Raw genomic sequence first — 20,639 nt, 5'->3', positions numbered from 1 at the left:
ACTCGCAGTACCAACAATACACCTTTTTGCATCACATTTGTTCACAACCCTAAAAACACTTATAACATGCGCTTCACTTTAGGGCTATTCCCAAAGGTAAACCATATTAGGGTTTTACCATTCTCTGAGAAAATAGGAACCCCAAAATTTTTTTTGGGGCGATGCCCCAAACCCCACTATTGGGGTAGAGTGTACAGTACTCAAATATCTTAGTTGCCACATGTCTTCACCTGTCATTGAATCTTCCTAACATAGCTCTTACATGTCATAAGAATCCGTCATAACCGTTTTAGTCATGATCTCCTTACACACAATTCAAGATGTCGACACATCAACATTATTTGCAAGAAATACATTTTACAAAACTAATAATAAGAATAGGAATTATACAAGGTTGAGACACCTTATTCCTAACATAGCATTGGTTATCTCCATGTGCATATGTTGTTGTTATGCTAGTTGAGTTTGGGAGATGGTTTTATATTGGGCATATTCTTTGGATTAGGAATGGTTATTCATTGGTTTAGGAATGGTTTATGAGTTTTATCTTCTTATGAGAGTCTTATATCTATAGTTAGTTATATGGTATGGTTTGGGTGTTGTTGTGGCTTCTTGGTTGGGGTTTTCAGTTTCACTTACATTTGATTGGAGATTGGTTTCTTGTGATCAATGATTTGTGTTCATGTATGTCATGTGAGAGATGTCACAGTTGTTCTTTACCTCTTTCCTTATTTGTTTGCAGAGAACTTGGGAGAGTGTTGAAGACTTGTTATGAGATTTATTCTTATACGTTATTGGTTTATATGTTGTGGATATCCTTGATAGTACATGGATTCACTTCTATGAGATGTTGTGAGTGGAATGATTGTAGATTTGACATTATCTTTTGTAATGAGAGCTTTTTAGTATATATGTGGTAGGTATTGCTCTTGAGGCTTGTGATTGGAGGTTATAGATTGGATATGTTGATGATGTGAGATTCACTTATTATACCTTTGGAAGTATGGATAGTTGGATGGGTTGGCACTTGTTGTGGGTGCTATTTTAGCTATGTATTTTGATAACTATAGATACATGTGATTGCCTTTGAATCAAGTGTTTGTGCTTGACATTTCAGTTGGTATATGATTTTATGTTTTTTCTGTGATAGGTTGGGTGGTTCTCTCTTTTGATGACTTCTATGCATGTCCAACGATAGTGGCATAACATGAAGTGGGATCATTCATGTTTGAGATCTTGGATACTTTGATTTTGTGCAAGTACCAAGATGGAGCACATGGTGTACTTTGATCCATGATGTTGTGTGTGCTAGGAGGTATTATTCCCTTATTCATTTATGTGGCTACAAATTGACCCTATGCAATGTATACAACAATTGGGAGATTGTTGAGATTATGTGTGTTGCATATATTGCATTATATTGTTTATATTAAATTATATTATTTTATTATGTAATATGCACCTAGGAGAACCTAGATGGATGTGCATCATGGAGAGATTCCCATGGAATATTCTTGATGATTTGGATTGTAATATTGTGATAATATTTGATGTAATTATTTAATATGGGGGAAAAAAATGAAATGCCCAATATTATGTGGGTCTATAGGGGTTTCATAGCACATGGTTTATGTAATACCACTTGGTGGTTTTGTGGGATCTTTCTAGTATATAAACAACAACAAGGGTAGTTGTAGAGATAAGACAAAATGGAAAAAAGGAAAGTCGAGCAAGACAAGGCGAGACAAGTTAGCCAAGGGAGCATTTGTGAAGGTCAGAAGTATGACATGAGATGTGTTGACCATGCTTGGATTTCTTGGTTGTGGCTATAGATTTGAAAACTTCCATGGTTGTATTGCAATTGTTTATCGTCGAATAATACATGGTGATGGATGCTTTTGGAGGTTGGGTTTTTCCCTCAATGAGGGTTTCCTTAGGTATATCTTGTGTCACATTTTCTGTGTATGTTGTCTATTTTCTTGCATGTGGATTTCAATTGCATTTTTATTTAAGATCTATTATGGGTTATGTGGAAATAATATATATTTTTTGGTTGCAATTTTCCTTATAGTTCCACTCTAGGTGCAAGTGTAAAGTATGGAATATCATTATTGATATTAGTACCACAAATAATCTTGTTTCCAAGGAAATGGTTCATAAGTTGAAGTTAGAAAGAAAGTTGTACCTAAATCCCTACCAAATTGCTTCATTGTAAAATGATCATAAATCCTTGGTTGATTAACAAAGTTTAGTAAAGTTCAAGATTGGTAACTATCATGATGAGGTGGTGTGTGATACCATGCTTATAGATGTTTGTCATTTGGTGTTAGGGAGGCCTTGGTAGTTTGATCTCTATGCATACATGATGGATATGCAAATACCTATTCTTTGACAGAGGATGGAGCTCGACACAAATTGAAGTTAATGAAGGAAGCAAAAGAAAATACATGTAGCAATGGTAGAATATGTATAGTTTATGGAAGAAAGTTTCTACAAGGGATGAGGCATGACCATATGTGTTTTGCTTTAATTCCAAAAGGTGGAAAAAATAAGTAGATGTACTTGTAGAAGTTGCAGATTTGGTGGATGAGTTTAAGGATATTGTATTAGATAATGTGCTAGATGGATTACCACTAGTGAGAAAGATCAGTAACCATATGGACTTGATTCCATGGACCAATTTTCCAAATAAGACAGCACATAGAGTGACATTGACAAAAAGTGAAGAGTTGGATAAACAACTTAAAAAGTTGTTATAGAAGGGATTGATTCAAGGGAGTTTGAGTATACATGTTTTACCAACAATACTAGCACTAGAGAAAGATGGAGGATGTGTACAAAATTTTGAGCTATTAAGATCACTATTGAGTACATATTTCCCTTGCCAAGGAGGACTGATATTATAAATTATTTAAGTTGATCTATGTATTTGACAAAGATAGACTTGAAGAGTGGATATCACCAAATCTAGATTAGAGAAGGAGATGAAGGAAGACAACCTTCAAGAAAAAGGAGGGCTTGTATGAGTGGTTAGTCAAGCCTTTTATGCTAACTAATGCACCGAGAACATTCATGCGCCTCATGAACAAGGTATTGAAAAAATTTATGGGAAAGGTTGTCATTGTTTATTTGGATGATATTTTGATCTTTAGTAAGTTCTTGGAAGAGCATATAATGCACATTCATAAGATCTTTGAGACATTAAGGGAGGATAAATTGTTGATTAATTTGAAGAAGTGTACTTTTCTAAAGGGGTTAGTGTATTTGGGATTTTTTAAAGATTTAGTAGGTCTAAAATGGACTTAGAGCCAGTGAAGCATATCCTTGAATGGCCTACCCTAAGGAGTGCTACAAAAGAAAGATGTATTTACGATTTGGCCAGCTTTTACAGAAAGTTTGTTAGAAATTACAGTAGTGTTTGTGGACCTTGATTGAAGCAATGAGAGGAAATATGAAAGAGTTTAAGTGGATTGCAAGAGCATACAAGAATTTTGAATTGTTGAAACAAAAAGTTATAGAACAACCTATTTTAGCACTTCTAGAATATTTAAGGTAGAGTGTGGTGCTAGTGGTAATGCCATTGGAGTTGTTTTGAGTCAAGAAGGTAGACCCATTTCTTATTTCAATGTGAATTTGAATGAAGCTAAAAGAAAATATCATGTTTACTATTATGAATTCTATGCTATAGTTTAGACATTAAAGTAATGGAGACATTACCTTTTACCTAAAGAGTTTGTTTTATTTACTGATCATCAAGCTTTGTGATATTTGAACAATCAAGGCATGCAAACATTTGAAATGGGTTAAGATTTTATAGAGTTACACATTTTTTATGAGACATAGGAGTGGGAAGTCTAATAGGGTTGTAGATGCTCTTAGCAGAAGCATATTTTGCTGGCAGAGATGTAGATTGAGGTTGTTGGCTTCAAGGAACTTAAGAGTTTGTATTTAAAGGATCCTAATTTTGGTAAAATTCGGAAGCTTATACACAACATGTCAGTATAGATAGATGGTTAGACTTCATAATCTATGATGGTATGTTACTCAGAGGTAGTCATTTCTACATTCCATAGAGTTTTATCATAGAGATTCTCATCAACGAGAAGCATAGATGAGGGATGGTTGAACATTTTGGTCGAAAGAAAACCATTTCTTTGATTAGTGAGAATTATTATTGGCCACAAATGCAAAAAAATATTAAGATATTTGTATAGAGTTGCAAAATATGTCAAATGGAAAAACGAGTCAAGAAAAATAAAGGCTATATCGATCATTACTTGTACTAGAGAATCCATAGGAGGATATCAATATGCACTTCTTTCTTGGTTTACTAAGGACTTGAGAGGGCGTGATTCAATTTTGTGGTGGTAGTCATGTTTTCAATGATGACACATTTCATTCTTTGCATGAAGAAAAATGATGTTCATGTGGTAGAATTAATTTTTAGAGAAGAGGTGAGACTACAAAGTCTACTGAAAGAGTATGGTTTTAGATCGAGACCTAATTTTGTTGGGGTATTTTTAGAGAACATTATAGAAGAAATTAAAGATAGATTTGAAATTCAACCTAGTGCATCATGCACAGGCAAATGGATAGACATAAGTAGTGAATAGGAGTCTGGGAAATATGTTAATATGACTAGTTGGAGATAAATCAAAGGGATGATATTTGATTTTACCACAAGTAGAATTTGCATACAATAATTATGTCAATAGGAGCACTGCTAAATCACATTCTAGATAGCATATGAAAGTAGTTCCATAAATGCTTCCAAATTAAGGAAGTTCGACAAAGGGGAGACAAGTAGTCCCTAAGCTGAAGATTTTGCAGAATTCTCGAAGAACTTGCATGAGAAAGTGAGGAAATAAATTACTAGAATGAATACACAATATAAAGCTAAGGCACATGAGAAAATGAGACATAAGGAATTTTAGATTGGAGATGAAGTCATGATTCATTTGAGAAATGAAAGATTTCTAGTAGGAACATATAATGAGTGAAGATGAAAATGTTTGGACAATGCATGATATTGAAGAAGTATGATTCACAATATTCCTATGAAAGAAAATTGCCCAGTGAACGAAATATTGCACTGGTATTTAATATTTCAGTTTTGACACATTATCATGAAGGAAGTGTTGAAAATGAGGTTACAGAAGCGCAGTTGAGTATGCCAACAACTACTTCATCTATAGAGGGGATTGAAGATATTTTGGATAGTTATGTTGGAAAAAGCATGAGAAACATGACATATGAAGAATATCTAGTCAAATGAAAAGGAATCCTATTGAAGATTCATCATAACTATCAAGGGAGTAGGCAAACCATCTTGGTTTTTCTCTAGCCACCTCATATGTGATATCACTTCTGAAATTACCTCAACTGTTTGATGTAGGAGCATCTTGAGTATAAAGTTAATCTTGCATCACCCAAAATATTTCTATTTTTTCTTGTCAATAAGGGTTCTCTTAGTGTAGAATTGTTATTTCTATGTGCTTACAATTTTTAGTAAGTTGGTCCTTAGAGCTCAAAATGTTCCAATTTCTTTCTTGTAGGTTCATTTTAGGTATATCGACCTACCAATAAAGTTTCATTGCAAGATCAAATTTAATTATGAAGATATCAATTTTTTTGGTATTGGCAATAGGGTACAAAAACCTTGAAATTAGCTTTGAAGGCTTTAGAGACTCCAAAAGGGGGTCAACCCTTGACCAATTGAAACATGCACAAGGCATGGATTATAGAGCAGTTCATGACATTTCTAAAATAGAATTATGATAGCCAATTAGAACAATTGGCGACGAGTTATGGTCTCAAAAATTTTCATTACCTAAAATGAATAGAAATGAATCTTCCTCAAAATTTCTTTGAGTTCCAAAGTTGCTTGGGGCCTATTTAATGTAATTTACAAATAATAATATCTTAAGGTTGGTCAACCTCAAAGTTTAGGGTTTAAATTTCTAGAACCTTCTTGGGCGATTAAAAACTTTCTATATAAAGAAGGCCCATAGAGTTGTCTAGGACAATTTAGGGAAATGTCTATTATGGCTCTGGTTTTCAGAATGTAAGGAAAATACCCATGTGGCTTTGCATGTCATATTTCTAAATATTATGATTTTATTTTATTTGAGATGATAAAAAACCAATTTCCTATTCTTACAAATTGTTGTTAATTTTTTATAATGGGTATGCTAATAAGGGGAGTACACTTCATCACTTGCATCAGCCAGATATATTGTCTACTTTTTCAATAAGGATTATTTTAGGTATGGCTACAATTTTTGGCAAGTTTACTAATTTAGTAAGGTTTTCATTTAGACATAGATTGTTCAAATTACTCCCTTAAAGGTTCATTTTGGATATATAAGCTTGGTGAAAAAGTTTCGTGACAAGATCTAGTATGATATTGAAGATATTGAATTTCCTTTTTTGACGAGTTATTACAAAAACTCTAAACTTAGATTGAAGGCTTTAAAGGCTATGGAAGGGGGTCAAAAATTGTTTAGGACAATGCTCTGTAATTCAAATTGTAGAGCATTTTGAGAGGTTTTTGAAAAGTGATTATAATAGAAAATTAGGTACACGATTCACAAGATATGGCATTTGAAAGTTTTGCTACTTTAGGAGGACAAAAAATCCCTTCAAAGACTATTACCTACTATTAGATTATTCCCTAGTATTATAAGGTTAGTCCTTACAACACATTATCATTTAGTTAAGTGGGCTCACGTCATGAATCCCAAGGGTGTTTAAGTTATTCTTTAATCTTTATTTGTATGCATGCAGGATCATGTGAATAATCACTACTAGGTTGTTACCTACTTTTGCTAGGCTAGCTACATCAAATCAGAGGCCTCATCTCACTGTACCTACTTCTCAACAACCCCTATAGATAGGGCTTCGAGTGAGAGGGGGAAGGATGGTGGTATCACTACTATCTATGTGATACTACATGCAAACTCATATTAGTCATCAATTGTATCACATATATAAGAGATGGATCCCGAGTGCATAGGGAGGTCAGGCGCTTTTGATCTCTCCTTCTTGCCCTACCTCTATACCATCTTATAACAATATTGGTTAATAGCCATCTTGGGTGAATAGGAGTGCATGAAATTCTTGGTTTCGATGCAAACTCACATCCTAACTTGATTCCAATGCGTTCAAATACCCATTTAGGGGAATATTCTCGATGAATTCAAATGTAGGGAAAAATAATATAAAGATGGTCAACCTCAAACTATGGGGTTACAATTTCTGGAGGGCAGTTATAGTTCCCAATATAAAAAATACATAGGGGTAATTTTGATGGTGCATATGGTGACTCTAACTTCCAAATTGTTGTAACGAAAATGCTCATACGACTAGAGCATGTTATTTTTCAAATATTGTACTAACATTTCATCAAAGATAATAAAAAAACAAGTGTTTATGTTCTTGCAATTGTTCAATTCTTAATTTTTTGTTTTAGTTCTCTATTGTGTCATATGTATGGAATAACAAAGGGAGTACCCCTCATCAAACCATATATGAATATTTCTATAAACTTGAATACCATTTTATTTAAGTTAACACATGCCTCGCTTACCTTGCAATCACATGACACTTCAAGAAAAATCATCAAACAATTTCTAATTTCTCTTGCAACTGTTTTGAAACTCTCACATTTGACAATCCCCAACTGCATTTACTTCATTTTCTTTTCATTTCAAGTTTTGTGCTTACATTCCCATCCAATAATATTGACTATCAATAGATTATATCTAACCTTCTTTTGGCCTTGTCATTGATATATTGTTTGATTCATACTTAGTACATAGTCCTTCCTAGAACTAATATATTATTGGTAAACTAACTTTTCACCTTCCATGTACATATTTTATGAAATATATGAGGCCAAGCAAATGGCTCTATTCACAAATATAATTGTTGAAGGATGTAAATACAACCAACTTTGTAGTACAATTAAAAAAAAAATACAACCAACTTCAACTTCATTAAAAGTAAAAATTCAAGAAAACAACCAAAGTTGATTATTATTTTAGAATACTTTGCTCCAAGATGATAATTTTTTTAAAAAACTGATGAACTACAGTTTAACAATTTAAAATTTCATCTATTTTTTTTTTGATAGGTAAACAATTGAAGCATAGGTTATTTATTATTAAGATTAATTATTATTATGTGTTAATCACAAGTGGATTTAAACCCAAGATCTCCCTGATGAGAGGCTCACAATTTACCGATGCATTGTAGGCTCTTGCCTAAAATTTCATCTAATTTTACATCATCTTTTGTTAATTTTCTAATATGTTCCCCAAGTCCAATTACAATAAGCAAAATCCTCAAACACCAATAAATCACTTAAGGATTTTATAAATTATATCATTTCCCTTTAAATGTAAAATATTAAAAATTCACATTTACCTAAAACTATAAGGAACCTAATGATAAGTGGCAAAACATTGCTACTCTAACATATTTTCTCAATGTTACTAATCATAGTAGCATTTTAAAATTTTCCCTAGGTTAAATATATACATTCATCGTAGTATAGTCATTAAGTTTCTCTTAAATCAGGTATCAAATCAAATTCAAATAATCTACTAAATTTCAAGAATAACTTTTCCTGTAGTTGTACCACTTTGGAATGTACCAAGAGCGTCATGTACTTTGACAAATGGAAATTTGTGACCCACAATGGGTGATTTGAGGTCCATTGATTGTAATTCCTCAATCAACCTTTCCAACAACTCAAATTTATCAAACATCCATATTAAATTAAATGCCTGCAAAAAGAAATATAAAGATAAGAGATAAAACCCATGAAATTATAATTTATGATTTTAAACCTAAGATAGATTTCAAAAAATAGTAGGCCTACCCTATATTATTAAGGGCCTAATATATATATATATATATATATATGTGTGTGTGTGCGTGTATTCTCTAATGACAACCCACTATGATCTAGTAATATTAGTGCACCTTTCAACAATATGCAAACATGAAAAATAGGATACTACTTGGATTGTATTACATCTAGTAGAACATGCCATTTAAAACATCAATGCATGTTGAAAGAAGTGTTCTATTCATACAACATAGCTCCAAACTATTATTTTTGGCATTATATTACATATTTTAAGCATACTATTTCTTAAATTTCCAAATTACTGAAAGCACCATTTATTGCCTCATAATTTCAAGAAAAACAATTTATCTTATAAAAAAATCATTTAAGTCTCAAAAGCATTAATATTGCAATTAAGGATGGTGAAAAATTATATTTTAAGATATCTTCACTTTATCAAAATTTTGTACTAAAATTCTTAATTTGCAAAATTTGGAAGGCAAGGTGGGAATACTAAAAGCAATTTAAAAACAGTAGGTAAAATGCACAAGATAACTCACTTTCTTGATGCACAAACATGAAGTACAATATATGAGAAAGAGTTATTACCATTAGAGATTTGTTTTGTTCCATCATCTTTAGGGGGTCAAGCATTGGCCTGTGAAAGTATTTCCATGCAAGGGAAATCCAATTTGGGCGATCTCCATGAGGAGTGAAACTAGAAGCACCATAAGCAATATAGCGACCCCCTCGACTAAGCATGTCATATCCACCTTGGAAATAATCTCCTTGGATTGCATCTATGACACAATCAATGGCTTCAACCCTGTAAGAGCACATACAATGAAGTTCATGATGAAAAACTAATAAAGAAACACGAATGCACTAATACTTAATTCCCTATTGCTCAAAAACAATGTCTCTAGAATTGCACATTCGATATTGAGCTTTCCCAGAAGAGAGTTAACAAAGAGGTTTGTCTTTTAGATCTCTTTGCTCACACATAGAATTTAATGGCACTATTCTTCAAGATCAACAATCTAATACGTTCAGTCTCTAATATTCCCAGCCACACTACTGGAAACATCATCAAGAATGACAAAAGCCAATGGATAACTCAATAAAAGATACATGAAATAAAAACCATTGAATGAATGTATCACTACATTACACATGAATTAATCACTCCCATAATAAATGGTAGCAGTTGTGCTGGTCCAAATTAAGTTAAAAAATTATTCAATGAGTTTCTAAATAAATAATACATGAAATAATAATAATCATCTTAAAGAAATCTCACAACTCTAATGAAATGATCATGAAATGTCAATTTCCACAACTAGAGCCAGACAATATCCTTAAGAGATACATACAAAATATCACAACTACAAAAGGATTGCCATATAAAAAAAAGAATAATGTGACAAAGTATGAAGACAATGAGTTATAATACCTCTACCATGGTAGCGCATTATTGACATTCCATATGGAAACACATTATAAACAAGAAATCACACATAAATAGTAAAATCACATAGCCAGTGGGATTAAGTTAATACATAATATCATCACTCATTTCTAGCATAATAGAGAGAGGATGTTGCAACATTATTAAGATTTTCAATCCATAATGCACAAAGCCTAAACAAAAACTTATGAAAGACTAATAGCTTAGAAGTAGATCACCCAACATGTTTGTATGAGGTGCTATGTCAAATCCTAGTTGGTCCATGTCTTACAACATTAAATCCAAGTTAGCAAGGTGCACGTAGGATGTCTTTGGCTTGAGTAGAGTTGGCAAACATTCAATCCACATTCCAACAAAGCTTGAAAGTAATCTCCCCTTTATAAAATAGCTTTAATAGTAAATAATCATAATTAAAAATATTAAAAAATAATATAGTTAAAATTTAATTAAGTTTAATGAATGGTCAAAAGGTGTGTGATAAAGAGTAATGACCATTGAAGGATTAAGGTATAGGAGAGATCAATCTATGAGAAGAGGATACAAGGGATTTAGTCAATCAGTTTTGAAATAAAATGGTTATTCTCAAAAAACAGTTAAGGATGAATAATTGTCTCTATCGAAGGGCAAAAATAATAGGTTATGATCCCCTCAAATATAAGATTTAAAAGGGAGATCATTTCCTTGGGAGGAGATAATCAAGCCAAGACTTAATAAATCATAAATGGGAAATGAAAGAATCAGGTTGGAAACAAATTATTAATCTCAAAGGAAGCAATCAAGGGTGGCAACTCAATTGTTGTGAAGGGTAATGACTCTTTCAGTAGTAAAGGAGAGATCATAAATAGGGAATGAAGGAATCAAGTTGGATATAAATTATTATTCTCAAAGGCAGAAATGAAGTACGGTGACTTAATATTTATGAAGGGAGGTGACTCAATAATTGTGAAAGGTGGTGACACTTTTACCAACAACGAGTCAGGAGAGATCAATTGAAGAAGAATGTAATGATCCCATCTTTTGGCCTTCACGTTCTCCAAAGTCTAAGTGGAGGATAAGAAAAAATTAGGGCCAAAACGAAGTTGATTTACTTAGTTTCAGGCATACTTACTATTTTTAGTAAGTCGGCAGGACACAGTGCAGGTCAATTTTGGCGATTGGATTCGATACTCTTCGGTGAGAGCTTTCCGATGAGCTATCACTCACATTATTCGGAGTTTGATTGTTAATACATTTTAATGCCTGAAGTTTTATTAAAGTAACGTCTAATTTAATTGTAAATTATTAAAGTGCTACTTTAATATTTATTTTATGGTGATGTGTACCCAAGGGAGACATAAGGGGTATTTTAATATATGTTTTATATATTACACATCTTTTATCCCACATTGCCCATATGAGTTGAGTGGACCCTTGGAAATAGAAGAAAAGGAAGCATTTGTGGCTTCATTAGACAGGTGGAATATGAGAAGAAATTGGTGTGTGAGTTGCAGCTTCGTTCTTGGCATTTGAGGACGTCTATCCTCTCTTGTAACATTCTAGACGTCATTCCCTTGGGGTTTGGCCTTTGGAATTCTTTCTTATTGACTTCATTATCAGGTAGTTTAGTTGCATTTTCGGCTACAGGCAGATTTGATATTTTGCTCATATCTTCTTCACTACTTGTCCGACGCTTATGCCGCTTGGAGGGAATGGTATTATGAAGGTAGTGGATTGATTGGAGGACAAAGTATTGTAGCAGCAAGTTCGTAAGCATGGGCTGGAGTATTATGACAATATTTTTGAAGTAATTAGTGAGTTGATAAATCTGCCATGTATTTGGTTTTATGAATTCTGAAAATAACATTTTATTAGCAGTAGTTCATTTCCACTTTGCATATTATTGTAGTTTCTTTCTTGTTTATGTTGTATGATACCAATTCCATGCACGAAACACAACAAACAAATAAACGTTTGATTTCCAGAGTTATAAGGGGTTTTAAGAAGTTGAATGCAAACTGTTTGACATAATTCCTTTCAGCAATTTGGTTTAGTTTTTGGGACATCCAGGGGTGCCCATTACAGTGGTATCAGAGCTATAAGTCCTGCCATCCTGTGGAGGTCTTATAGGGAATTTGGAACAGCCGGATAGAGGGAAAAAGTAAGTAAAAAAAACACAGGCTAAGCATTTATGTTTGAGCATGCGACAGGGGTCTTATAATTTCCACGATACCAGAGCAAGACAAAATAGGATTTCAGACTTGCAAAGCAAACAGTCTAGTACATCCGTGCAGGGGGACATTGAATTCAACCATACAGACACAGAGGAGATATTCTGTGATCAGGACAATAATATGGGTGATCGAGATGACAGGAATACAGGATTAGGCGGAGGCAGAAATGCTGGTCCAGATCAGGGGTAGGTACTGTTCAGACAGTTATTGGGTACATTAGAGAAGGGGCAACGTATGCAACAGGAGCAGAATAGGCAAATGGATATGATGTTGCAGCTTATGGCTAGACAGATGGGCATCAACATTGATGATTTGTATGCTGCTCCAGAGCAGAAGGTAGTTGATTCCTTAGGTGGGATCGAGACACGTATAGAGCCAGCCAGTTATGATGTTGGTGATGTGGGCATTTCGACAGAGTCTGTAGAGACATGCGTGCAAAGTCAGGAGACCACATATGAAGCCTTGTCAGGGGATGATGATGTAGCAATAGTGGAATTAGGAGAATGCAAGGGAACTGTCATATCAACAACCACTTCTATGTCAGTTGAACCATCCAATGAGGAGTTTGGTAATAAGCATGCAGTTGTAGATGTGTGCTCTGATGATAATACACTTGTTATTGCTAATGAGGTGAGCAATATAGTGACAGAGTCATATTATACTATCGATCAACAAAGTGTTAATGTTCACTCTTGGGATAGTACTATGTTCAACATGGATGCAACATTGTCTTATGACAATCTGATGTTTGAGGCTGATGTTGATCATTCACCTGAGTGGAGTTGGGCTCAGTTTTCACTATCTACAAAGATTCAGTTTTGTGTTGCAGCAGTTGGGAGGAAGAGGTTTCATAGATCTTCTATGGAGCCGCCTTCTAGTGACATCCAGACTTATACTTCATCAGCACAAGTTTTGGGAGCTAACTTGCAGGACATGTGGTTGGTCCTAATGATGTTCATTTGCAATTTGTTTAATGTCTATATGGATATCACACATTACTTTAATTGGGATCCAGGTGGAGGTTGGAGTTCATTATGTTACTTAATTGCTTGAGGACAAGCAATTTCAAGGAGGGCGGATTTGTAATGATCCCATCTTTTGGCCTTCACGTTCTCCAAAGTCTAAGTGGAGGATAAGAAAAAATTAGGGCCAAAACGAAGTTGATTTACTTAGTTTCAGGCATACTTACTATTTTTAGTAAGTCGGCAGGACACAGTGCAGGTCAATTTTGGCGATTGGATTCGATACTCCTCGGTGAGAGCTTTCTGATGAGCTATCACTCACATTATTCGGAGTTTGATTGCTAATACATTTTAATGCCTGAAGTTTTATTAAAGTAACGTCTAATTTAATTGTAAAATATTAAAGTGCTACTTTAATATTTATTTTATGGTGATGTGTACCCAAGGGAGACATAAGGGGTATTTTAATATATGTTTTATATATTACACATCTTTTATCCCACATTGCCCATATGAGTTGAGTGGACCCTTGGAAATAGAAGAAAAGGAAGCATTTGTGGCTTCATTAGACAGGTGGAATATGAGAAGAAATTGGTGTGTGAGTTGCAGCTTCGTTCTTGGCATTTGAGGACGTCTATCCTCTCTTGTAACATTCCAGACGTCATTCCCTTGGGGTTTGGCCTTTGGAATTCTTTCTTATTGGCTTCATTATCAGGTAGTTTAGTTGCATTTTCGGCTACAGGCAGATTTGATATTTTGCTCATATCTTCTTCACTACTTGTCCGACGCTTATGCCGCTTGGAGGGAATGGTATTATGAAGGTAGTGGATTGATTGGAGGACAAAGTATTGTAGCAGCAAGTTCGTAAGCATGGGCTGGAGTATTATGACAATATTTTTGAAGTAATTAGTGAGTTGATAAATCTGCCATGTATTTGGTTTTATGAATTTTGAAAATAACATTTTATTAGCAGTAGTTCATTTCCACTTTGCATATTATTGTAGTTTCTTTCTAGTTTATGTTGTATGATACCAATTCCATGCACGAAACACAACAAACAAATAAACGTTTGATTTCCAGAGTTATAAGGGGTTTTAAGAAGTTGAATGCAAACTGTTTGACATAATTCCTTTCAGCAATTTGGTTTAGTTTTTGGGACATCCAGGGGTGCCCATTACAAAGAATCATTCAAGGAATCAAGGAATGAATCAATCTATCAAATCAATCAAATCATCAATCATTCAAGCATGAAATCTTTCAAAAACCAACCATTCAACCCTCAATCATTCAAGCATCATCTATTCAAGTATCAATTCAATATATCAATTTGAGGATCAATTCAACATATGGAGTCGGGAAAATCATCATCAAAGATCAATTCATACAACTATATACATAATTAAAAATTGCTTGAAATCAATCCTCACTAATAAATCAAATCATCAAATCAAAGGAAAACATACAATCAACCATACAACATCAACTGGGAAATAAGGAATCAAATAAATAAAGAAGCAATCAATCAACCAATCAACCAATACATTAACTCAAAATATAGATTGAGAGAAGCAATAGATAATATTCAGAAAATAATTTGTTGCACCCATTGGCGGATAGATTAATTAAATCACCAAGAGCTACTTAGTTGGCAATCATCTAGCAAATTCCTTGAGAAACCCATTTTGAATTTATGGAAGTGTCATGTAATGAGGAAGGACATCTAGCCTTCCAAGTTCATGAGAGATGAAAGGACAAACCTCTTTTCATGCTCTTATCAAGTTAAACCAGAGGTTGAAGGATGGCCAACCTTCCACGTTTCTGGGCCTAATCAAGTAAGACGACAAGTCTCCAATGTGGACTGAGAAGTGGAAAAGTGACCCAGCTTCCATGCTCTAGGCAAATCAAGGATGACCAACCTTGAGAATTGCACGTCTGCAAGACTTTCCAAAAAATTCATGATCCAATTTGCTATGAGGAATTTGAATATACATTTAATCTAGATATTTAATAATGTTATGATTGATTGATCTAAATTTTCAATGATGGTTTGAGGTATTAATTTGAATATTATCATAATTTCTTGATACTTAGTAATATTCGTTTTTAGTGGTTAAAAATGTTTGTAGGTGCAAATTCAGGAATTTCCCAAAGAGGGGCAATACATAGGACCTGTAAGGATCCTTTGATAGTTGGTAGATAACCTAACATGTTCGTGGAAGATCATTTTATGTTTAAATCTTGATCGATCCATTTCTTATAACAAAAGTTGAACCAAAAAATACCCATTGCATGTGATTCATTAGATGCTCAATTTAAGTGAACCAATGGGGTTTAGGTTGCAAGTGCACCTACAACAACTAAAATGAAACCCATACCAAGGTTGCAAATTACTTGCAGCAACTTGTAAAGGCTTAATAGGGTTGTGAGTTCACCTTAGTAGATGCCATAGGTATCTAGTCTATTGTAGATGTTTCTTGTAGTAGTTTTCAGAATGATATACTTCAATCTAAATTCTAACAATTGGTCCACTGTTTCCAACATCATCTAAACTTCATTATCCATCTAAACACATGTAGTAGCTTGAAGACATTCACATGGGGGTGATGCTATTTTTTGTCACAACATAGTTACTTGTGGTAGTGCTACAAGTCTGGCTGAATTGAAAGGGCATGCAATTGAGTAGTTTGGTAATATTCAATAGATACGTAAATGCCAAAATATCACAAGTGTGTAGTTGTTGAAACGGGTTTGAAAAAGAAGAGGTAATTAAAGGGCAATATGGCTAGCGACTAATTTTCCCACATTGTTGAAAAAGGTGTTTTCCATCTTGCCACGATTGTTCGTTTTCTCCCGATGGAGACAATTATTGGCAGGCATTCATTTTGTAATGTCCCCTTTCTATCATTCATGACATGGTGTGTTGTTAGCCTATTTCCCCATGGTCCTATAGGTTAACCAAGACATTAAAGGGACCTAGAGACCATTTGGCCTAGGCAATTTTAGTTGCAGACCATTGTAGGTGGTTTTGAGGCAGTTTTGGGCATACTTACTATTTATAGCAAGTCATTTTGAGCATGATTGAACATCCAATGACAATGACATGTTAATGATAATCATTTAAAATTGACAACAAGTTTTATTGTGCCTTAATTTAGTTATTTTATAAAGTTAAATTTAATTATTTAACTTTATTAATGCATTATTTATAGTTTGTGAGAAATATTTAAATTATATGGTCCCCTTTACTTTATAATATATTGGAGACATTAAAAAAGGGTTTTTTTTTTAAGTTGAAGGGAATTCAGGTTAAATAATATGGGAAATATTAAGGAAAAAAAAATCATGACAAAATAGGGACAAGAAAGCAAAAATTCCCCCAAAATAGGAAAAGGCAAAAGACTTTGGGTTCCTATTTTTGTTTCACAAAATATAAAAAATAAATTGCTCCCCCTGGTATTGTTCTTATGTCAATTAAGATGTCATTGGTATAATCGTAGCAATAAGGTACTTTTTGTTAAGTTGGAAAGTTGCAACTGTCTGCAATCATTCCAGAAAGAAGAGGAATTTATTAAGAGAACCACACTTTCTGTAATTTTAGTTAGGTTCCTGTTGAAGCCGCCTATGGTAGTAAGGGAGCCTCCCCTATTGCTAAGAGAAGAGAGAAATCTCATAAGATGTTGCCTAAAGTCACTATTTTGTAAGTTGTAGTCTTTAGTGACTTACAAAGTTTTAGCCAACGAACAAAAAGTTGCTTTGTGAGAAATAATTTTAAAGTAAATTAAAGGAGATGAAGACAAATGGAAATTGAATATTGTAAAAGGGGTTTTGGATTTCACTTATGTTGCTGGATGCATTTTTATTTTTTTGGTGATTTGGTGTTGAAGTGCAGAACTGTGGGTTTCAACTTTTTCTCATTTTGAAGGAATTGAGAATTCTTCTCAGCATTTGCACTTTGAACTGGCGTTCAGTTAGTCAATGAATTGTGTCGGACGTGGTTTAATCCAAAACCACCATTTGAGTTTATATGGTGATCAATTTGAGAAGAACTTGTTTTTTGTTTCATCATTTAATAGCAAAGTCTAGAGGATGATGTAGAATGGTGACTATCCCACATTATACAGAATACTAGAACATAGATTCAATAATACCAATTGAAACATTCATTACACATACCCATATACCAAGATAGTGATGAAATACTATTGCTTTTATTGATTACCAAAAACATGAGCACATCATCCATATTCCAAAGTTCTTATATCCCAGCCAACCGATGTCACTTCCTAACTACCCAAACCCCACAAAGCTTAACTAGTTCTAATTACAATATTACTTTATTATGTACAACATTTATCCCCCCTCCCAAAAAAAAGAAGTCGTCTTCCAAACAACTACCCAACAAACTAGAAGAAAATTAGACTTCAAAAAGAGGGTTGGGAAGACATCCATGTACTTGGGGTTCCGCAAAGTCGTTGAAGATCTCATTGAGCCACTTTTTGTTTGGCCCAAACTCCCTGTAAACCTGTAAAGCATCCATCTTCTTCGCTCCTATTGTTGCAATTTTGTCTTCCAAGGCATCCTTTTCTATGTTCTAGTTTCCTTCTAGGGCTGTTTTTTTTGCCTTCTATTGTTCTGTTAGAGCAACCTTTTCAATCTCCCACTCCTTAACCAACCGTTGTGTTGAGTTCTTTCCTTGTTGGAGCTCTAAGTATATCTTTTGAAATGCAACTTCCATATCTACAAGTGTCTGTATGAGAGACAATTGTTCTTGAGCTAAAGGCATAGTGTATCATTTTATCCATTATGTAGCTATTTCCTCTTGTTCATACCCACTCTGCTGAAGCAACTCCCAGTCTGTATGACAACCTTGATGCGTATATGCTACAAATGATTTAGTCGCCCTAGCTATGGCCCCAATATTCTAATTTTTAGCTTGCATGATCACTTCTTTGGTGGAATGCTCCATAGCTTGTATTTCTTTCAAGAACATTGTAGCTCTGTCCTCGAAGGAAAATGTCTCAGCCGGTCCCACTTTCTCACTCTCTATTTCTGTGGGATCTTCATCCTCTATTTCTAGAGGGGTGAGTGAAGGTGGGGAGACTGTCCCTTCTTCCTCAAGTAGTTTATCAACCTCCTCCAAAACTATGTCCTCAATCGGCATATCCTCTGTAGCTGTAGTGTCTTCCACCTGCTTCTCCTTCTAAATGTCTATTTAACCTGTGGGTTGCACCACCAAAGCAACAGGGTGGACCACTTCTGTACCCAATGATGTTTGCAACCTCACCTTGTGCACACATTGTTTCTCGCATTTGAGGTCTATCACCTTAGTGCAGGGTTGCTGATTTGATGGAAACAGTTGTGCTACTCCGAGAAGGGAAAGTCTTGTGGCCCCCCATTACAGGAATTGTTGCTAGTGGTGACTGCCTTCCCCCTCCTGCGCATTCGCCTTGTCCTCACACTCCACCATACCGATGCTTCCATGGGCTCATTCCTCTGTATAGGCACCTCCTTGGACACCTTCATCTATACGCCTATTGGCCACTGCACCATCCCCTAGCGTACTTAGGTCAGGTTGGTGAATTTGGGCATACTCGGGTACATTTGTGGGCAGTAGTCCTCCTGTTGGTGGTATGAAGGTGATATCCCCAAGTGTGTCTTTCAAGTGACTTAGACAAATTTTTGCCTCTTGGGAGTCTGAAGATGTGTATATGCTACTCTCCCCCTCTTCAAAATTGTCCTCTCCAATCTCCTCCTGACTTGAATCCTCAACAGATGCTACCTACATCGCTGCCTGTCTTGGTTTCTTTTTCTGAGGTTCTCCTCCACCTGCTCTACAGTTGTGTAAGTGCACCTAATATGTCATTGCCAGTTTGCAGAGTTTCACTTTGTTTGTCAAAACCAATGTCCCTTTATGCTCGACTGCCAACTGAGTATAAACTGCTTCCAAAAATAAGGCTATGGCATGATGTGGCAAGTAAAATGCTCTATGCTTCAATTCCATGAATTCTTGTAGTCTTTTAGAGAGGAATTGCCCCCAGTTGTACACTTGTCCCCTATTCAATCCCTCAACCACAGGTAACATCCATGGAGCAATATCTAATGTGCAGTTGCAACTGTGACTTCCAAATCGACAATGCAATGCCATTGTTCGTTGGCTAAGAACACTTTCTTGAGGCCCCTACTGTTCTTAAGAATGCCTTCCTATTCCTGCTTCATGAGATCATTCCTGCACATTAATCCCCACCACTTCTTCTTTTCCTCCATGGTCATTAGGGTTTTCGTCAGCTCATCTATGATGGGGAATTTCAAAAACCTTACTTATTTCCTTGGTTGTGTAGGAAATTGTTAGAGTTTGCTAAAAGTATCGAATCATTGATTTATTGACTTTTTTATCATAGCCAGCCACCATGGTGCATAGTACAGGTTCAAACTCTTTTAAGTCAAAGATAGGTATTGAAATTATTTTATCTACCTATGCTTTCCATAGTGCCTCTTTCAAAGATTGGGTGTCTTTTGCATGCTCCCACCAAGTGCAACACTCACTCCCCATAATACTTTCAAAAGTAATGTTGGCAACAATAATCTTTTCTACAGTTTTTCCCTTGTTACTTGCCATCTTCCTCACCAACCACTTAGTCTGCAATAGTGTTTTGCCTCTTTGAATCAATAGTTTGTCCTTTGCTCAAGTTCCCAATGCTTAACTTCACCATTTATGATAATGCACCAATCCCTAGGCAGCTTGAATCAATTGTGTGGTCTAACCGTTTCCCAACTCGTTTCTTCTTGCCACCTGCCGAGTGAGAGAGAGTTGCTTGTACCACTTTTTGAATACCTGTGTGCCTATGTTTGTTGTATTTTTGCCTGGTGTGCCTGTATATTTTTTTACAGACGCTTCCTCTTCTTCTATTAAGTTCCCAATGTTCCCTCTACTTCCAGATTTGTACAATACTCTTATATAATACTCTTGGTGCTCGTACGAGGCGATTGAGGGAGTCCATATGGTGAAGATTGGAATTGTTTGTATGACAGTAGTTCCAGATTTATACAACACTAATACGACTATTTCTCCTAGTGCTTGTACCACAAAAGCCGAGGGAGTTCATATGGTGAGGGCTAGAATTGTCCGTATGACTAGTGTGAGAGAG

At 34.9% G+C, this 20,639-nt stretch overlaps 1 protein-coding gene across 2 annotated transcripts in view; it reads right to left on the bottom strand.

Annotated features, from left to right (window-relative positions):
• Positions 1-8,451: 8,451 nt before the first annotated feature.
• Positions 8,452-20,639, bottom strand: part of LOC149564500 (uncharacterized) — a 165,700-nt gene continuing 153,512 nt past the window's right edge. For both annotated transcript variants that reach the window (XM_089818042.1, XM_089818043.1), the window contains exons 9-10: positions 9,464-9,680; positions 8,452-8,789 (exon numbers count right to left, since the gene is read on the bottom strand). In XM_089818042.1, coding sequence (XP_089674168.1) covers positions 8,607-8,789; positions 9,464-9,680 — 400 coding nt within the window. In that variant the 3' untranslated portion in view covers positions 8,452-8,606. The remainder of the gene's footprint in view (positions 8,790-9,463; positions 9,681-20,639) is intronic.

This window comes from Cupressus sempervirens, chromosome 3 (genome assembly GCF_028749045.1).
Source record: "Cupressus sempervirens isolate cs-2001-9-10 chromosome 3, ASM2874904v1, whole genome shotgun sequence".
Classification (NCBI taxonomy): Eukaryota; Viridiplantae; Streptophyta; class Pinopsida; order Cupressales; family Cupressaceae; genus Cupressus; species Cupressus sempervirens.
The sequence above is the reverse complement of the archived record's forward strand: the minus strand, read 5'-3'. Positions and strand labels throughout refer to the sequence as shown.